At 35.9% G+C, this 17,592-nt stretch overlaps 3 protein-coding genes across 4 annotated transcripts in view; all 3 read left to right on the top strand.

Annotated features, from left to right (window-relative positions):
- Positions 1–11,202, top strand: part of LOC120463191 (GTPase IMAP family member 8) — a 39,168-nt gene extending 27,966 nt beyond the window's left edge. Inside the window, exons 5-9 of the mRNA XM_089127627.1 lie at positions 3,082–3,145; positions 3,220–3,237; positions 6,635–6,671; positions 7,753–7,788; positions 9,323–11,202. Of these exons, the coding sequence (XP_088983753.1) occupies positions 3,082–3,145; positions 3,220–3,237; positions 6,635–6,671; positions 7,753–7,788; positions 9,323–10,230 (1,063 nt within the window). The 3' untranslated portion in view covers positions 10,231–11,202. The remainder of the gene's footprint in view (positions 1–3,081; positions 3,146–3,219; positions 3,238–6,634; positions 6,672–7,752; positions 7,789–9,322) is intronic.
- LOC148981893 (GTPase IMAP family member 8-like) overlaps positions 1–17,592 on the top strand; it is a 128,823-nt gene that overhangs the window by 74,549 nt on the left and 36,682 nt on the right. The gene's annotated exons all lie outside the window — the stretch shown is intronic.
- On the top strand, positions 1,680–4,973 carry LOC120463203 (transposable element Tcb1 transposase). The gene is made up of 2 exons (XM_089129188.1): positions 1,680–3,145; positions 3,220–4,973. The coding sequence occupies exon 1, from the start codon at positions 1,681–1,683 to the stop codon at positions 2,755–2,757; it is 1,077 nt and encodes a 358-aa protein (XP_088985314.1). The 5' UTR covers position 1,680; the 3' UTR covers positions 2,758–3,145; positions 3,220–4,973.

Here is a 17,592-nt window from a genome sequence, read left to right as displayed (position 1 = left end):
TTGAATACATTTTTGGTAGTTATGATGAGGACTGATGCTGATTAAAACATTTAACTTGGTAAAAGTGGAAAATAATAATAATATATAAAATTTTAGGCAATATTTAATATGTGGCCATTTTTGGTCTCTAACGCGCTAAGTGTCGGTTTTTTTTTTTAAATCTGGCATAACACAAAATCTTTAAATGCACCAGAAATAATGTTGCTGCTGATCTTTGACATATTCAAGACTGTGATAATCCAAATCTAAAGTTTTCTCTTTGCATTTAGTTTATTGAAAATAATTGAATTTTTGTGTTTTTTCCTCTTATACAAATCGATGGTTTCGCCACCAAAACTGGTAATTAAAGGGTTAAAATCCTGAAATTGGATACATTTTTGGTAGTTATGATGAGGACTAATGCTGGTTTAAAGATTTAACTTGGTAAAAGTGGAAAATAATACAAATATATAATATTTTAGGCAGTGTTTAATATGTGGCCATTTTTGGTCAACGGTGTTAAAAATCTAATGCAGCACAACACAAGGGTTAATATAACGCCGACTGCAGATACACATAACGTAAACAAAGCAGCGCGTGCTTGCCGTTTTGAATATACCCTTGTCAACATGTCGAATCAGGTGAAACAAAGCCGACGAGGACTATTTTGAGCCGACGGCACGGAACCGTGCGGAACACACCGAGGAAACTAAAGCCTAGTTCACACTACATGATTTCAAAACATCGGGCTGAACTGTGCAGTTCACACTACATGACTTGCTCTCTGTGAAATCAGGAGTGTTCAAGTTGTTGAGCCGTTCACACCAAACGACACATCATGATTGATCCTCAACTGGAGCTGACGCAATACAGGATTTGACAACAACTCTGTCACCCAACGATTCAATCTCATCTACAAGCGTTCGCAGGGATATGGCCCTGATCTTAATGTCCTCAACAGTAAAGTCTAGAAATAATAAAGAAAATTCATTATTCATTAATTCTCAGTTATGCACCCCCACTAATTCTTTTGTTTTAATTCTCTGTTTCAAACTAAATATGACAATTAAATCCTTGAACTGAATATCCTCTTACTTCACAATATAATATATCAAAACAAACAGAATTACAGTAAGATTTAATGTACTTTTCCAATAACATTTTGCTCACTGTTTGAGGGCGTTTGTGACTTCTGTCCACCTCTTTCTGGATGCGGTTGTGGTACATCTCATGTCCAACATGATAAAGGCATTCATGCTCCTGCCACAGTTCGATTCAATTTTGATCTAAATCTTGAGTCCATGGCTTTCTTGACATGTTGCTGATCTTTCTGCAAACTCCTATTGGACGTGTTTGTTCGAAAATCGCGCATTTCGCGTACTTACCCGGTGACCTCAACCCATACCATGCTCTGATTGGCTCTAGCTCATGACATCACTGAGATTGAGTCGCGCGACAGCTCTGGATATCTAGCATGCTAGATATTTTTCTGAGCTCGGTGACCTGTCTGCGAGCTGTCTTTGATGCGTTGTTGGCTCTTTCATACTAACAGATTGCCGAGCGTTAATCGTCCGCTAATCGCCCGTGATTTGCATGTGATAACACCCTGACTTGTCGGTGACTCAACGATTTGCAAATCGGCCGCAAATCGGGCTTAAAATCATGTAGTGTGAACTAGGCTTTATTAGGTCAATTGGCAACATGATTGGGTATAAAAAGAGCCTCTCAGAGTGGCAGTGTCTCTCAGAAGTCAAGATGGGCAGAGGATCACCAATTCCCCCAATGCTGAGGCAAAAAATAGTGGAGCAATATCAGAAAGGAGTTTCTCAGAGAAAAATTGCAAAGAGTTTGAAGTTATCATCATCAACAGTGCATAATATCATCCAAAGATTCAGAGAATCTGGAACAATCTCTGTGCATAAGGGTCAAGGCCGGAAAACCATACTGAATGCCCGTGATCTTCGGGCCCTTAGACGGCACTGCATCACACACAGGAATGCTACTGTAATGGAAATCACAACATGGGCTCAAGAATACTTCCAGAAAACATTGTCAGTGAACACAATCCACCGTGCCATTCACCGTTGCCGGCTAAAATTCTATAGGTCAAAAAAGAAGCCATATCTAAACGGGAACCAGAAGCGCAGGCGTTTTCTCTGGGCCAAGGCTCATTTAAAGTGGACTCTAGCAAAGTGGAAAACTGTTCTGTGGTCAGACGAATCAAAATTTGAAGTTCTTTTCGGAAAACTGGGACGCCATGTCATCCGGACTAAAGAGGACAAGGACAACCCAAGTTGTTATCAGCGCTCAGTTCAGAAGCCTGCATCTCTGATGGTATGGGGTTGCATGAGTGCGTGTGGCATGGGCAGCTTACACATCTGGAAAGGCACCATCAATGCTGAAAGGTATATCCAAGTTCTAGAACAACATATGCTCCCATCCAGACATCGTCTCTTTCAGGGAAGACCTTGTATTTTCCAACAAGACAATGCCAAACCACATACTGCATCAATTACAACATCATGGCTGCGTAGAAGAAGGATCCGGGTACTGAAATGGCCAGCCTGCAGTCCAGATCTTTCACCCATAGAAAACATTTGGCGCATCATAAAGAGGAAGATGCAACAAAGAAGACCTAAGACAGTTGAGCAGCTAGAAGCCTTTATTAGACAAGAATGGGACAACATTCCTATTCCTAAACTTGAGCAACTTGTCTCCTCAGTCCCCAGACGTTTGCAGACTGTTATTAAAAGAAGAGGGGATGCCACACAGTGGTAAAAATGGCCTTGTCCCAACTTTTTTGAGATGTGTTGATGCCATGAAATTTAAAATCAACTTATTTTTCCCTTAAAATTATGCATTTTCTCAGTTTAAACATTTGATATGTCATCTATGTTGTATTCTAAATATAATATTGAAATTTCAAACTTCCACATCATTGCATTCTGTTTTTATTCACAATTTGTACAGTGTCCCAACTTTTATGGAATTGGGTTTGTATTTGTAAGACAGAAACAAATACAAAAATCAAATGTAATAATCATGTTGATCTTTCCTGCTTACTGTATTGTATAACTCTGCAATGTTTTTTTTGGTGTTTAGTGTTGGTGAATACAGCTTGGGGAAAGTGTTGTTGAAGAAGCTAACAGGAACCATGAAATATCAGGTGAGCAACACTTTTACTACTTTAACAAGCATATGTACAGTAGGTGTTTAATCTAATATCATTCCGTGTTTTAGAGCTTTGAGAACACAGAGGTGAGAGGAGAAGGAGATGATGTTGATGAAGATCTGAACTCATAGGGAAGATCAACACACTGATATCTGAGAACACAAACTCCTGCTACACACTTGACATGATGCTGGAGACTGAGAGGAGAAGAGAGGAGGAGAGAGAGAGAGAACACAGAATGAGATTAGAGACAGTCAGAATAGAGACAGAGACACGAGTGAGGAGAGAATATGAAGAGAGAAGAGACAGTGGGCTCAAACACTTTGTAAAACAGCATAAGAAGATCATTCTTATATGTTTAGCTGTAGGAGCTGTGATTATACTAATTGTTCTTGCTGTGAGACTTTCGTCCTGAACTCAAATCTGCTCCATTCACATGTTTTACTAAGACAGAAGAATCAATTTCATACCTGCTAGCTTTGATTACCGATGGTCCACTGTGTTGAAAAATGTGATCATTGAAAGACTTTGTAAAACAGCATAAGAACATCATTCTCACAGGTATTTAGGTTGCTGTGATTAGTATTCGGGTCATTCAGCATTTTGGCTTCATAAGTGTTGGGGGAAAAAAGGACATGATTTTCATGTTGCTATAGCATTTTACCAAAATAATTATCTTTAATAATAAAGATTGTTCAGACACTGTCCATTGAAATATTCCACCCTGTTAGAGACACATTGTTATCACAACATGTTAATAATGTAAATGTTAAACAATGATGAGCTTTTCTTGGACAGTATATGTCCCTTATACCATCTTAGATTTGTTTTTTTTTTTGATGATTATGCTGTTTGAGTGATCAACATTTAGCTAGCTAACCTTCTACAGATGAACAGAACTTTATAACTATCTATGTCATTTGTTTTTACAATATTTCGATAGGACAAACATTCTCCAAAACAGCCTAACAGGATGGAAGTTTAAGGGTGAGACAAGCGGGATAACATTTCAAAAACTAAAAAAAAAGTTAGGAGTGAGATCGTCTCAATGAAATTGCAGTCGGATTTGGAAGGCAAAAAAGTACATACTAACAGGGTGGAAGATGACTTCAGGGACGCATTTAGCCTAACAAACATTTTAGTCATTTTATTTTATTGTACATATATTGAAGATAATGTAAAAAATATACATATATTTATAACCTTGTCTCTTTTTGAAAAATGTCAGTTTTAATGATCAATAATATCTAGCTTAAAAAGGTATAGAAGCTATAATCAGAAATAAGGCAAACAATTCAAACATAATTAGGCTCTATAATAGGCTACAAAGTTAAAGTTAAATAGCCTAAATATATAAAGTTATGAAACTTCACTTCACCAAAATGATTTTTTTTTTTGCCATGGAACAAACATTATAGTTTAATGAGACCAAAGAAAGACTTTGTTATGGAAATTTTATTCATTAGTGAAGATTACTAGGTAGTCTGATCCATGTGTTTCCATTAAACCTATTCCATGAGTAAAATATAGATGTATACGTGGTTGTGGGTGACGTTTCAGGAACATATGGGACAGGACCTCTGATCTTAGGGATGGCCAGTTTTGGCCAGTTTATTTCAGTTTGAGTTTGTGTCCTTAAGTAGCAACTAACAGCAGTAAGGGCGGGTGGGTGAAAGGTACAGCGGGTGAAGAGGAACCTTGAAAAGACTATAAGAGCTGTCTCATGTCGCCCTGAAGGCGTCTCACTTACTCCACAGTGTAACTGCTGTGTTGGCGAATGGACCTATTCTTGCAAGAATAAAAACTTCTCTTTCTTTATTAATTTGACTCTGAGTGTCTCTTACGCAGTGATGATGTTTGACAAGATTTTTGCCACAACAGGAACAAAAAAAAAAAGAATTAGTTGCTAACTGAAGTCTTCTTTTGTGAACTGAATGATTCATTATATATTATTTACGCTGTACTTCCACGTGTTTGAAAAGATGGTTATTAAATGCAAAATCAGATCAGATTGTGTCCTCAAACAGTATGGCATGCAATATGTACTACTTTATCTTTACTATTTATTCATTAAAAAGAGTCTTATGTAAATAAATCCTCTCTGAATATAGTAATATAAAATACTTTAGTCCTTTCATATTCAACAGGCACCTATTTGCATTATACCTCAACAGTTAAATGCCGTAAAGTCAGGAGTCAAGAGCCCAACTTAAGATAACACTGATCACCATAATTGTGACATCAAATATATATATATATATATATATATATATATATATATATATATATATATATATATTTACAATAAGACATCTAAACCTCTGTTAATTCTCAATAAGAAATTTAGTATGAAAGAAATAAAGTCAAACTGGATTGTAATAAGTGAATTTGCAGAGACCTTGAGAGATCTGTTTGTGTTTAATATTCTAACAAGCTTTGCGTAGTTCTACGTGAAATCTGGAGGCCAACAGAGAAGGAAATAAATAGTTTAATAACGTCGTTATTAAAAAAAAAAAAAAAAACTTAAGATCTTAAGATAAACTTAAGATTGAGCCACTGTCGTCACCCTGACTATTTTTAAGGATGTCTTTAATAACTTTTGGGCCAGCCAATTTCAATCCCTTAAGAAGCCTATGGAGGAGTCATCCAGCTCTATATAAGGTTTGGTCAAAAACATCTTAATTTGTGTTCCGAAGATGATTTACATTTTTGTAACCCTTACATGTTTGTTCACCCTTACATTTTTGGGTGAACTAACACTTAAATTGCAAATTGAATTGCAAAAGAAAAAAGTATAATTACTTTTGACATGTTTAATAATGTTTTTAGAACGTTTAAATGGCATAACCTTGAGAAAATGTTCTACAAAGTTACTGGATTTCTTTTCTTTTTTTTTTTTTTGGGATAACTTTAAGAGAACCTTTAGAGAATGTTAGCCAAAGTTGAGAACATCTCTGTTAGCTGGGATGGGAGAAGAAAAAAAACGTGATGATTTTGCATTCTCTCACAAATGTTTGGATTTCCTCCAAGAAACTTTTGCACTCGCTCGCAAAACTTTTTAGCTCTTTGTGTTCGTGTCTTGGCGAAACGGTAAGTTTTTCACAGGGAACATTTGCAAGAGAACGCAAAAGCCTTAAGGGCTCTGTAAAATTCAAATCAATTGTGAGAGAACGCAAAAATGTTTCCTCCCGTCTCATTGTTTTTTGTCCCTTCATGGGCTCAGTAGTTCCACTCCCCTAAACGCCAGGACAAAAAATGGAAAAAGAAGGAAATATTAGCTCTCGACATAAAATCATATAAGTTGTCACTACTCCTCTATATCTTACACCCAGGCTCCGCAGATTGAACTATATAGTGCAATTAATTCTTGTGACTTTTATTTTCGCTTGTTTCCTGTTTCCGGGTAATCGCAGCGCTCGCGCCCAACTACCTCGCGCCGGAGAGATTCGCCATTATCATCGCGAGAGGCGCATATAAATCTGAACCATGGCCTCCTCAAGCCCCACAACAGACACAGCAGGTAACTTTCTGCCTTTATTAACAAATTTAGACTAAAGCTGATCGAAATTAATGCGTTAACAGATAAGTGTGCGTTTTCCCCAGTCTTCGGTCTGTTTTACTTTCGATTTCAGCGAGGCTGTTTACCTCCATTTCAGAAACGAGCCTGAATTTATTAGCTTTTCTTCATCGTTACGTACACTTCGTGTTGTCAGTTATTTCATTTTAATTTATGTTGTTAACAGAGGATTCCTGTAAAGCAATTGCAAACATTGAAAAATGAAGTAGGCCTATGGTTGAAATAGCAACAAAACGTGCTGTGAATTCATATGAAACAAATGACTGAGTCAAGCAGCATTACATCTGGACTGTTCAGTACTTTATAAATAGTATAAAAGACTTTAAATAGTGGATTTTAATTTGGAAATGTATTGGTGAATGTTATATGCTGCAAACAAAGAGATGTTGATCACAACCCCTGGCAAAATGTGATGTAAGTCTTTGTTTGTTTTATGTTATACCCGCAATATTGGAAACTGCACAATGTATTTTCTTTTATAATGGAGAGGAATGTTCTTGTAAACTGTGCAATTGTTGAATAAAAAAAAAGAGAGAGATGTTGATCACATGACAACTGTTAACTAATCAGATGTCTTCTTAAAGGGATACTCCACTTTTTTTTTTTTTTGGAAATAGGCTCATTTTACAACTCCCCCAGAGTTAAACAGTTGAGTTTTACCGTTTTCAAATCCATTCAGCCGATTTTCTGATATTTAGAACAATATCAGTAACCAGACAGTTTCTGGTCTCATTGACTTCCATAGTAGGAAAAAAATATATACTATGGTAGTCAATGAGATCAGAAACTGTCTGGTTACTGACAATCTTCCAAATATCAGAAAATCAGCTGAATTGATCCGAAAACGGTAAAACTCAACTGTTTAACTCTGGTGGAGTCTATTTCCCAAAAAAGTGGAGTATCCCTTTAATGAATGATTTGTTTGCTATTCTTTGTATTCAATCAAAAAATTGTTTTTCTCTGTTTTGAACGTTTTAATTTGTAAAATAAAGGAAATTAATAAAATAGTTTCTCTTTTTTGTAGGTAGAAGGGGCAGCTGTGATGTGGAACCTCCGAATAGTGAGTATAAACGTTCACAAATGTTTTTGACTTAAGTAGGGCTGGGCGATATATCGCACGATATTGTTATGCGCATCTAATCAGTAAAGCCGGTTCCTTGATTAGCAGTAAATCACCTTCACCTGCTTTCAGATGGATGATATGAGTGTTACATTAAACTGTTATTTAGATAATTAAGTGATTAATTTAGTGATGATTGAGCATTATTGAAGACACCTGATGATCACAACCAGAATCACTGAAGGACAAAATCACAAATTGTAAGCCACCATTATGGAGATCAGTGTCTGCTTTAGTTGGGCTCTTGACACTTATAGTTTCACTTTAAAATTTGTTTGCCTGTTGATATTGATTTATAGCAGTCAAATAAACAAAGGCATCTGTGAACTGATAGTGCTGGTTATGTTTTGACATAATCATGCAATGATCTGAAAAATGAAACTTATTCAGATGATTTGTTTAACTTGTTAGCAACAGTTTTGTGGTTCTGCTGCATATCTGTATTTTACTTATAACCTAAAATATTTAATCTAATCAAATCACTGGCATCTTTATTCAGAAACACAGAGATCAATAATCAGCCTGTCTATCTCAACCATGGTGACATGTTGCCACCAATCACAACTCATTAATGGCTCCCATCATGCATTGCGGTTTGAATAAATTATGATCTGAATTGTCTATGTAATTTACTTTTCCTACTTGAATATTCTACTCGTCACCGTTGTTGAGAAGCATTGACTGAATCTTGATATCTGTGTGTGCCTTAAAGAAAGATTTTTTTTTTTGTTTAAAACAACTTTTGAGAAATCCATTATATTATATTTAATGTTCTGGACATTTATGCAGAATCTCAGTTATACATTAACCAACAGAATAAATCACAGACATAAATTTTAAATGATGAAAGTCATTATATAACCAACATCATTTTATAATTGTTTATCTTTGTTCATCTGACAGATATAATTCAGATGCAACAGCAAATTAAAATATAAGATGTATAATATAAGGGTGAAGAGCCCAACTAAAGCAAACACTCATCTCAATAACGGTGGCTTAAAATTTTAGATTTTTTCCTTGTGATTCTGCTTTAGGTGTCTTCAATAATGCTCAATCATCACTCATTTAATCACTTAATTATCTCATTAACTTTAACACTCTTGAGTGCGGACTCATATACACTCCCAGGTGTGTTAGTTTAACACGGGAGATTTTGTCCTGACGAAGAGCCGTAGTTAACTGACCAGCTGAGCCATATCACATTAAATATCGCTGGCGATACGTCCTTGATATTAACGCGATATGGCTCAGCTTGTCAGTGATCTACGGCTCTTTGTAGTAAATGCCGCTCCATCTGAAAGCAGGTGAAGGTGATTTACTGCTAATCAAGGAACCGGCTTTACTAATTAGATGCGCATAACAATATCGTGCGATATATCGCCCAGCCCTAGACTTAAGTCACAATCAGTTCTTTTTAGTTTGTCTTCTCTCTCTCTCTCTCTCTCTCTGATTTTGTGTCACTCTTGTTCAGTGTGTTTGAGACTGGTGCTGGTGGGAAGGACCGGAGCAGGGAAAAGTTCTTCTGGAAACACAATCCTGGGCAGAAAAGCCTTCAGAGTCGCCAAAAGCCCTTCATCCGTGACTAAAGAGTGTGGGAAAGAGTCTGAAGCAGTGGCTGGAAGAGAAATCGCAGTGGTTGATACTCCCGGTATGTTTGACACTGATATTTCAGAGGAGGATCTCCTGAAACAGAAGATCAGTAAGTGTATAAACATGACGGCACCTGGACCTCACGCCATCATCCTGGTCATTAAACTCGATTCATTCGCTGAAGAAGAGAGAAACTCAGTGGAGAAGATCAGAACCATATTTGGAGAAGAAGCAGATAAACACACACTCATCCTCTTCACACACGGGGATCAACTGACCGGCTCTATTGAAGAATTCATTGAAGCCAGTGATGATCTCAAAGAAATCCTGAGTCGCTGTGGAGGAAGATATCACGTGTTCAACAATAAAGACATGGAGGACCGTAATCAGGTTGTGGAGCTCTTGGAGAAGATAGACGACATGATCTCTGATAATGGAGGACGATTTTACACCAATGACTCTTACCGGGAAGTTGATCTCATGCTGAAAACTAAAGAAGAGGAACTGAAGAAGCTGTACAAGAAGACGCTGGAAGATAAAGAGAGGGAACTGGAGTCCAGATTTGCTGAAGAAAAGAGGAAACTACAGGAGAGAATTGAGACACTATCAGCATCTGAGCAGGAGAAAGAAAAGAAGATCAAAGAGCTGGAACGACTGAATCAGAGTAAAAAGATTGAGTTCAAGCGATTTTATGAAGCAAAGCTCAGAGAGGCTAGACAGGAGGCAGAAAAGACTTGTGTCAGTCAGAATATAATAATTGAGATCAAGTTTCTCCACATCAAGCATTAATCACATTTCAGTTACATGTATGTCTATACAGTATATGTAACATTTGTATATATTTGTGTATATATTTGTAAAATTTCAGTTTATAAGGTCCATGGAGTTTATATAGTGTACATAGACATTAATGAGTTGTGATTGGTGGCAACAAGGATTAATATTGCCACCACAGTTGAGATTCACAGGCTGATTATTGATATCTGTGTTTCTAAATAAAGATGACAGTGATTTGATCAGAATATATATTAAATATTTTAAGTTATAAGAAAAATACTGATATGCAATACAACCACAAAACTGTTGCTAACAAATTGAAGCAAATCACCTGAATAGAATTTATTTTTCAGATCAAGCATGATTATGTCAAAACATAATCAACACTATCAGACCACAGATGTCTTATTTGACTGCTAGAAATCAATTGCAGCAAACAAACAAAATTTAATCTGAATGTATAAGTGTCAAGAGCCCAACTAAATCAAACACTGATCTCCATAACGGTGGCTTACAATTTGTGATTTTGTCCTTCAGCGATTCTGCTTGTGATCATCAGGTGTCTTCAATAATGCTCAATCATCACTAAATTAATCACTTAATTATCTCATTAACTTTAACACTCGGGTTAATTTAACACTCATATCGTCCATCTGAAAGCAGGTGAAGGTGATTTACAACTAATCAAGGAACCGGCTTTACTGATTAGACGCGCATAACAATATCGTGCGATATATCGCCCAGCCCTAGTGTACAATTAATATTACTTGTAAATAAGTTTTTGTACTTTTAATCTCATGAAATTGTCTGTTGTGCTTGTGGGAACCATTTTTTTAAGTATGTGAGAATTTCAGCTGTGGGAATCATGAATCGGTGTTCTGTTTGATTACTTCATATTTTAACTGAACCATATTTTACAGTTACAGCTACACCTGGACATCACATTTATTCCTGTAGTGTTACTGTAAATTTGAAATAAAAATTGTTTACAATGAAGGATTTTGCTCCGGTCTCATTTCAGGATTTTTTTTTTTTTTTAGATGGCCTAGTTCTTAAAGTAACCAAATTTAAGTGAAAAGCCAGTTTTGGTATGTTCAGTTTAGTTTTTGAGTTGACAAAATCAATCCAACCAGGCTTTGTTGGTACCATGATGCTGATCATCAACTTTCTCTGTTAACTCAGGCTTTGATCCTGAGTTCAGGTGTGACATCAATAGCGAACAGCCAATCACATTCTGAGAAAGAGTGAAACTGCAATTGATTTCTCACGAGAGACTGCGTGATTTACTTCTCTTTTCTGCAGAATATTAGGAGATTGAAAAATATAAAGAGTTGAATCAAATTTACACTGCACGCAGTCTTAATACAGCAGTGCAAGTAAAAGTTGTGAAGTTGCTAGTGACCTTTCATTTGGATTATAATAATATTTCATTCACATCGCACGTAATAATATATCATAATTATCAGCTTATAAGTACCGGTACCACACTCCAGTCCAGTGGTGGCGGTAACGCACCCAAGCTGGCTTCCAACCCTAAGTCAAAGCAAAAGAAGACGAAAAAGTCCCTCCCTTCCACCTATCTATGCTTCTGTTCCTTCCACTTTGTGCGTGCCATTCTCGGCCTTTCGTCATTTCACCGAAAAGGAAACGGAGTCCGAACTCGTACAGCACGACGATCCTGAGCTCAAGTATTTATTTATTATGTCAAAGGATTTTTTTTTCCCGTGAGGTAAGTTAAACATGTTTCCACTTAGGTTAACTCTTATGCTGCGTAACGTCTCTGTGAGGAAAATCTTAAAATAGGTAGGCCTACATTGAAAATTAGGAGTTGTCGTGATTGTACTGAGCCCTCCCCTCTCCGCCATGTTGGTAGGATTCCAACGGCAAAACATGATTGTTTTGTGTTCTTAAACTCGGTAAGATATATCCAGCTGCAGACCCGCAGCACCACCAGTTTCAGAACCCCAGTTTCAGAACCCCAGCGCCAGAACCGGAAGTGAGGGAGGGGCGGAATTACTATTATTGCATTATAATTATTTTAGCAAGAATGTAAGTACAAAACGGGCCTGAGAGTGAGTTCCTCATTTGATACATTGTTATGCAAGGTTGTTGTGATAAAACAGGCCTAGCTTGGGTTGAATTGGTCATTTTGTATAGATTTTTAAAAAAACAATGCCGAATTTTCTCTCTTTTTTTAGATTTTGACATTATTATTTTATGCGAAAAATGCATGCTGCACATGTTCTTGTGAAATAATAAAGTATATTTTATAAAAAATACCCATGCGTTTTTTTTAATTAAACAATCAAAATTATCTTACAAATACATATCTTCAATATCAAAACAATTTAAGATTTTTGTAAAGACAATAAATAAATAAATAAATAAATAGAACATATAATATCACAGAGGTCTAATGAGTTATCAAATTGTGTATAATTTTGAAAACCTCCAATGCTTGTCTTGTTTTATATCTTTTTTTAAAGCTTTATTATACAAAGTTAACTCCTTCATAAAAAAAAAAAAAAAAAAAACAAAGGTCTTACCTTCGTAAATCTACACATTTATAAACTGCTTAGCTAAAATTCCTAAACTGTTATACATTAAAATGCATTAAAACATTAAAATGTTTCAAGTATTATTTTTTTCACCATCATGATCAGGAAGTAACTCATAATACAATGAAACGAATAACTGAAACTATATACAATTATATTACACGAATCAATGTTTTAAAATGCTTATTGTACTGTAATGTAGTATCATAACATACATACGTAGAGAGTAGGACGTTTCTTGTTCAATGCTACGTTAGGTGGCGTTATTAGGTTTCAAACCTAAGCTCCGCCCCTCACTTACGTTCCTGGCGCTGGTGTTGGTTAGAACGTAACTCCGCCCCTTACTTCCGGTTCTGGCGTTGGGGTTCTGAAACTGGTGTGCTGCGGGTCTGCAGCTGGATACTATTGGACTCGGTCGGTAGTAGAGGAGTTTCTGGCAATTCTGCACTGTTTTACCATGCCTGAAGTCACTGCTGCATTAAAAACTGCTCCAGTAACTCACACGATACATATAGAAAACATTGGAACAATGGGATACAGTTTTTTAGGTTACCAAAATGGACACAGCATCAGGGAGTGTCTCTGACCTGACGAGGAGACGCCGGATTGACACTCCCATAGACCGCCATAGAGAGCCTAAGTCCCTCCCCTTCCGGTCGACCACCATGGGACCTTATTTCGGAAAAGTATTGAATGGTAGTCAATGGCGAGAGACAACAAATATTTTGATCTCGTTTAAATTGTGCCCTCAATTACACATTGAATTGAATTGAATTGAATTTCTCTTTTATTGAACATGTTAAAAAAAACAAACAAACACAACAGCAAAAACTGAATAAAAGTAAAAAAATAAATAGTTAATCATCAACATCAAGAAAAAAAAAAAAGATCATCTACAGATGGTCCAAACAACAATCATGTTCAAAGGGGGTAGGAAGAAGTTAGAATAACTTTTCTTGTCCTATCCCCACTTCAATAATATTTTAACTACTTAAACTAACTTATCTAAGGTTTACTTTACCTAAGGTTGAAAAAAAGAAAATCACTATTCCAGCTCATATCCATCAAGGATTCTTTTTTTAAACATATATTTCAGTTGCAATAGGTTTTTACATAATTTTAAATCATTGTTGCTACTGTTCCACAGTATAACACCCTGGGTTGGTATACAGTGCAACTTAGTGTTTGTGCGAATCTGCGGTCTACTAAACATTGATATTCCTCTAAAATTATATGTGTTTTCTCGTAATTGGAAAAGCTCTTGGATATTTCTAGGTAATTGGTTGTTGTGAGCTCTAAAAACAATTTGAATAATTTTATAATCAATCAAATCTTTGAACTTTAATATTTTGAGTTTAATGAACAATGGGTTTGTTGGTTCTCGGTATGCAGTTTTATGTATGATTCGAATAGCCCTTTTTTGTAAGATGAAGATTGGGTGTGTATTTGTTTTGTAAGTATTCCCCCATACTTCCACACAATAAGTCATGTACGGGAGTATGAAGGAGCAGTACAACATATTTAGAGAAGCCTTATTCAATAAGTCTTTAGCCTTATTTAATATTGCCAATGACTTGGATATTTTGGTTTTAATGTAGTTTATGTGCGGTTTCCAGCTTAATTTGTTATCAATAACTACCCCGAGGAATTTTATTTCAGATACTCGCTCTAGTTCTATACCATTTATCATTAGTTTTTTATCCGTGTCAGTTGATCGGTTCCCAAATATTATAAATTTAGTTTTACTCAGATTTAATGTTAGTTTATTTTCATCAAACCAAATCTTCATCCTACTCACTTCCTTTTCCATGGTATCCAGTAGCTTCTCCAAATTTTCACCACAGCATAGTAAATTTGTGTCATCAGCAAAAAGAATGGTTTCTACAATTTGCGATACTTCACATATATTATTTATATAGAGGTTAAATAATAATGGCCCCAACACTGAACCCTGTGGCACCCCACATGTAACCTGCAACAGTTGTGATTTATTGTTTTGTATTTCAACATACTGCTTTCTGTTCTCCAGGTAACTAGACAACCATGTCAGTGCAATTCCTCTAATGCCATATCGTTGTAATTTTTTAATCAATAATTTATGATCTACAGTTTCAAAAGCTTTTTTAAGATCTAGAAATATCCCCACTGCATATTGTTTTCTGTCTATTGCATTTGTAACTTTTTCCATGAATTCTATCATTGCAAGAGAAGTTGATCTGCTAGCTCTAAACCCATATTGTTGCTCACATAGAATACTATCTCATCACATCACATATGATGTTTGTCAATTTAAAAGATACATTTTAAAGTAAAGAAAGTCGCAGTTTAATGTAAAATCGTTGAGGTATAAGACTGTGAAAATACGTAATTACAAAGACTACAAACCCCAAAGGCGCACATTTTCTCTCATGAATGAAGCTAACTTTACTGAGGCTAATGTCTGTCATTGTTTCTATAGTCTTACGTTATAATCGTAACGTTACGCCGTCATACCTGAGTGTTTTGTACCAGAGCGCGCACACACGAGCAGCGGATCTCGTTTCTCTTCCCGGGAGATGTAGTTCATTGAGCGATTTTCACATAAAACTAAATGTTACTCTTCTGTTGTATGACAAACTGCGACGTTTTTGACTTTCAGAATTATCTTTTAAATTGATAAACATCGTGTAATTGAGGGCACAGTTCAGACGAAATAAAAAGATAAGTTGTCTCTCGCCACTGACTACCATTCATATTTTTTCCGAAATAAGGTCCCATGAGCCGGAAGCGGAGGGGCGGGACTTAGGCTCTCTATTGTAACTCAGGAATGCGGAAGTAACGCGTCATGGACCCGCCCATTAGTTCCAACCACTGATATTTCCAGCATTGAACCCCATTCATTTTCAGTGCTTCCGAAGTACGCTCGCTGGTAAATTAATGAAATTACTGTTTTTTTGTTTTTTTTTCACTTTTACACACATTAGCCTACCTCTCGTGAATCTAGTCTGTAGTTATATGGTATGTAACTAGCCAGGTCTAGTAAATGTTTATTGGAAGATAATGGGTTAATTGCAGCGATAGCTTACGTGACCAACACTTCACTAACGTTGTTAGCTAACTTATGGTAACCTGATGTATGTAATATTTTTTACAACATCATATAAATATATAACATATTATTTAAAAAATATGTAAAATATTTTATACATATATATATATATAATAGGCCTGGGCGATATATCGCACGATATTGTTATGCGCATCTAATCAGTAAAGCCGGTTCCTTGATTAGCAGTAAATCACCTTCACCTGCTTTCAGATGGACGATATGAGCGTTATAGTTAATGAGATAATTAAGTGAATAATTTAGTGATGATTGAGCATTATTGAAGACACCTGATGATCACAAGCAGAATCGCTGAAGGACAAAATCACAAATTGTAAGCCACCGTTATGGAGATCAGTGTTTGCTTTAGTTGGGCTCTTGACACTTATACTTTCACTTTAAAATTTGTTTGCCTGTTGATATTGATTTAAAACAGTGAAATGAAGTAATCCATGATTTAATAGTGTTGGTTACGTTATAACATAATCATGCTGTGATCTATAAAGTGAAACTTTTCAGATGAATTGGTTAAACTTGTTGGTAACAGTTTAATGATTGTACATCATATCTGTATTTTTTTTATTAACTAAAATATTTAATAAAAAATTATTCCGATCAAAACATTTCGTCTTTATTTAGAAACACAGATATCAATAATCAGCCTGTCTATCTCAACCGTGGTGACATGTTGCCACCAATCACAACTCATTAATGTCTCCCATCATGCATTGCGGTATGAATAAATTGTGATCGGAATTGTCTATGTAATTTACTTTTCCTAATTGAATATTCTACTCGTCACCGTTGTTGAGAAGCATTGACTGAATCTTGAGGTCTGTGTGTGCCTAAAGGAAAGATTTCTTTTTTTTTAACAACTTTTAAGAAATCCATTATATTATATTTAACATTCTGGACATTTATGCAAAATCTCAGTTGTGCTGTAATTAGTGATGGCCGGTTCGTGAACGAATCGTTCTTTTGAACCGGTTCTTTTTAGTGAACCGGTCGAACCAGTACACTAAATCGGACTGAATCGTTCGAAACAGTTCGCGTCTTGCGTCAGCGCTAAACCACAAGTTACTAAGGTTACTCACTTTCAGACATGCCTGACAGTCCCTCCGAATCGAAATAAACCAATATCCAGAAGTACATTTTATTCAGTAACTCAAAAAGTTCACTGAACGGAGACATATGTTGTGCTGAGAGAAGTGATGAGCACGAGCAGCTGATACTGCGCATGCGTGTGCTACCGAACATACAGCGGTCGGATACCCAGTACAGAACCGAGAACTGTTTCTTTCAGACACGTTCGACATACTGAGAACTGATGAGTTGATGAGCTGAGCATGCGTGCATTTTTTTTTCTGAGGGACGAAATGTACGTTTCTAAGTCTTTAGTTGAACATCAGTAAGTGTAACAAAATAAAACATTTTGGAAACATGTTTATCCCATTACTGTATCACTGTATTATTTTAACGATTGGAAACAATGATTGGATTCTAAAACTGTCAAACTACTAAACATTTATTATTATACTAAAATAATATTTAGGAACAGCTCATTTAATTTCTAAGTAACAATATAAATCATTATGTAAACTCTTGCCAAGGTTTGGTGCACTGCTTAGTAAATGTTTATAATGTGTTAACATAACGAATTAAACATATATGTTTAATTCGTTATGTTAACACATTATAAACATGATGTATATTGTATAGGCTACAGAAGGC

The sequence above is a fragment of the Pimephales promelas genome, chromosome 3 (assembly GCF_988280905.1).
Source record: "Pimephales promelas chromosome 3, fPimPro1.hap1.1, whole genome shotgun sequence".
In the NCBI taxonomy this organism is placed as follows: Eukaryota; Metazoa; Chordata; class Actinopteri; order Cypriniformes; family Leuciscidae; genus Pimephales; species Pimephales promelas.
Note: the sequence above shows the minus strand (reverse complement) of the source record. Positions and strands in the feature narration are given on the sequence as shown.

Coding starts and splice junctions, on each gene's coding strand:
- LOC120463203 (XM_089129188.1), top strand. CDS start 1,681: ATGATTGGGTATAAAAAGAGCCTCTCAGAGTGGCAGTGTCTCTCAGAA.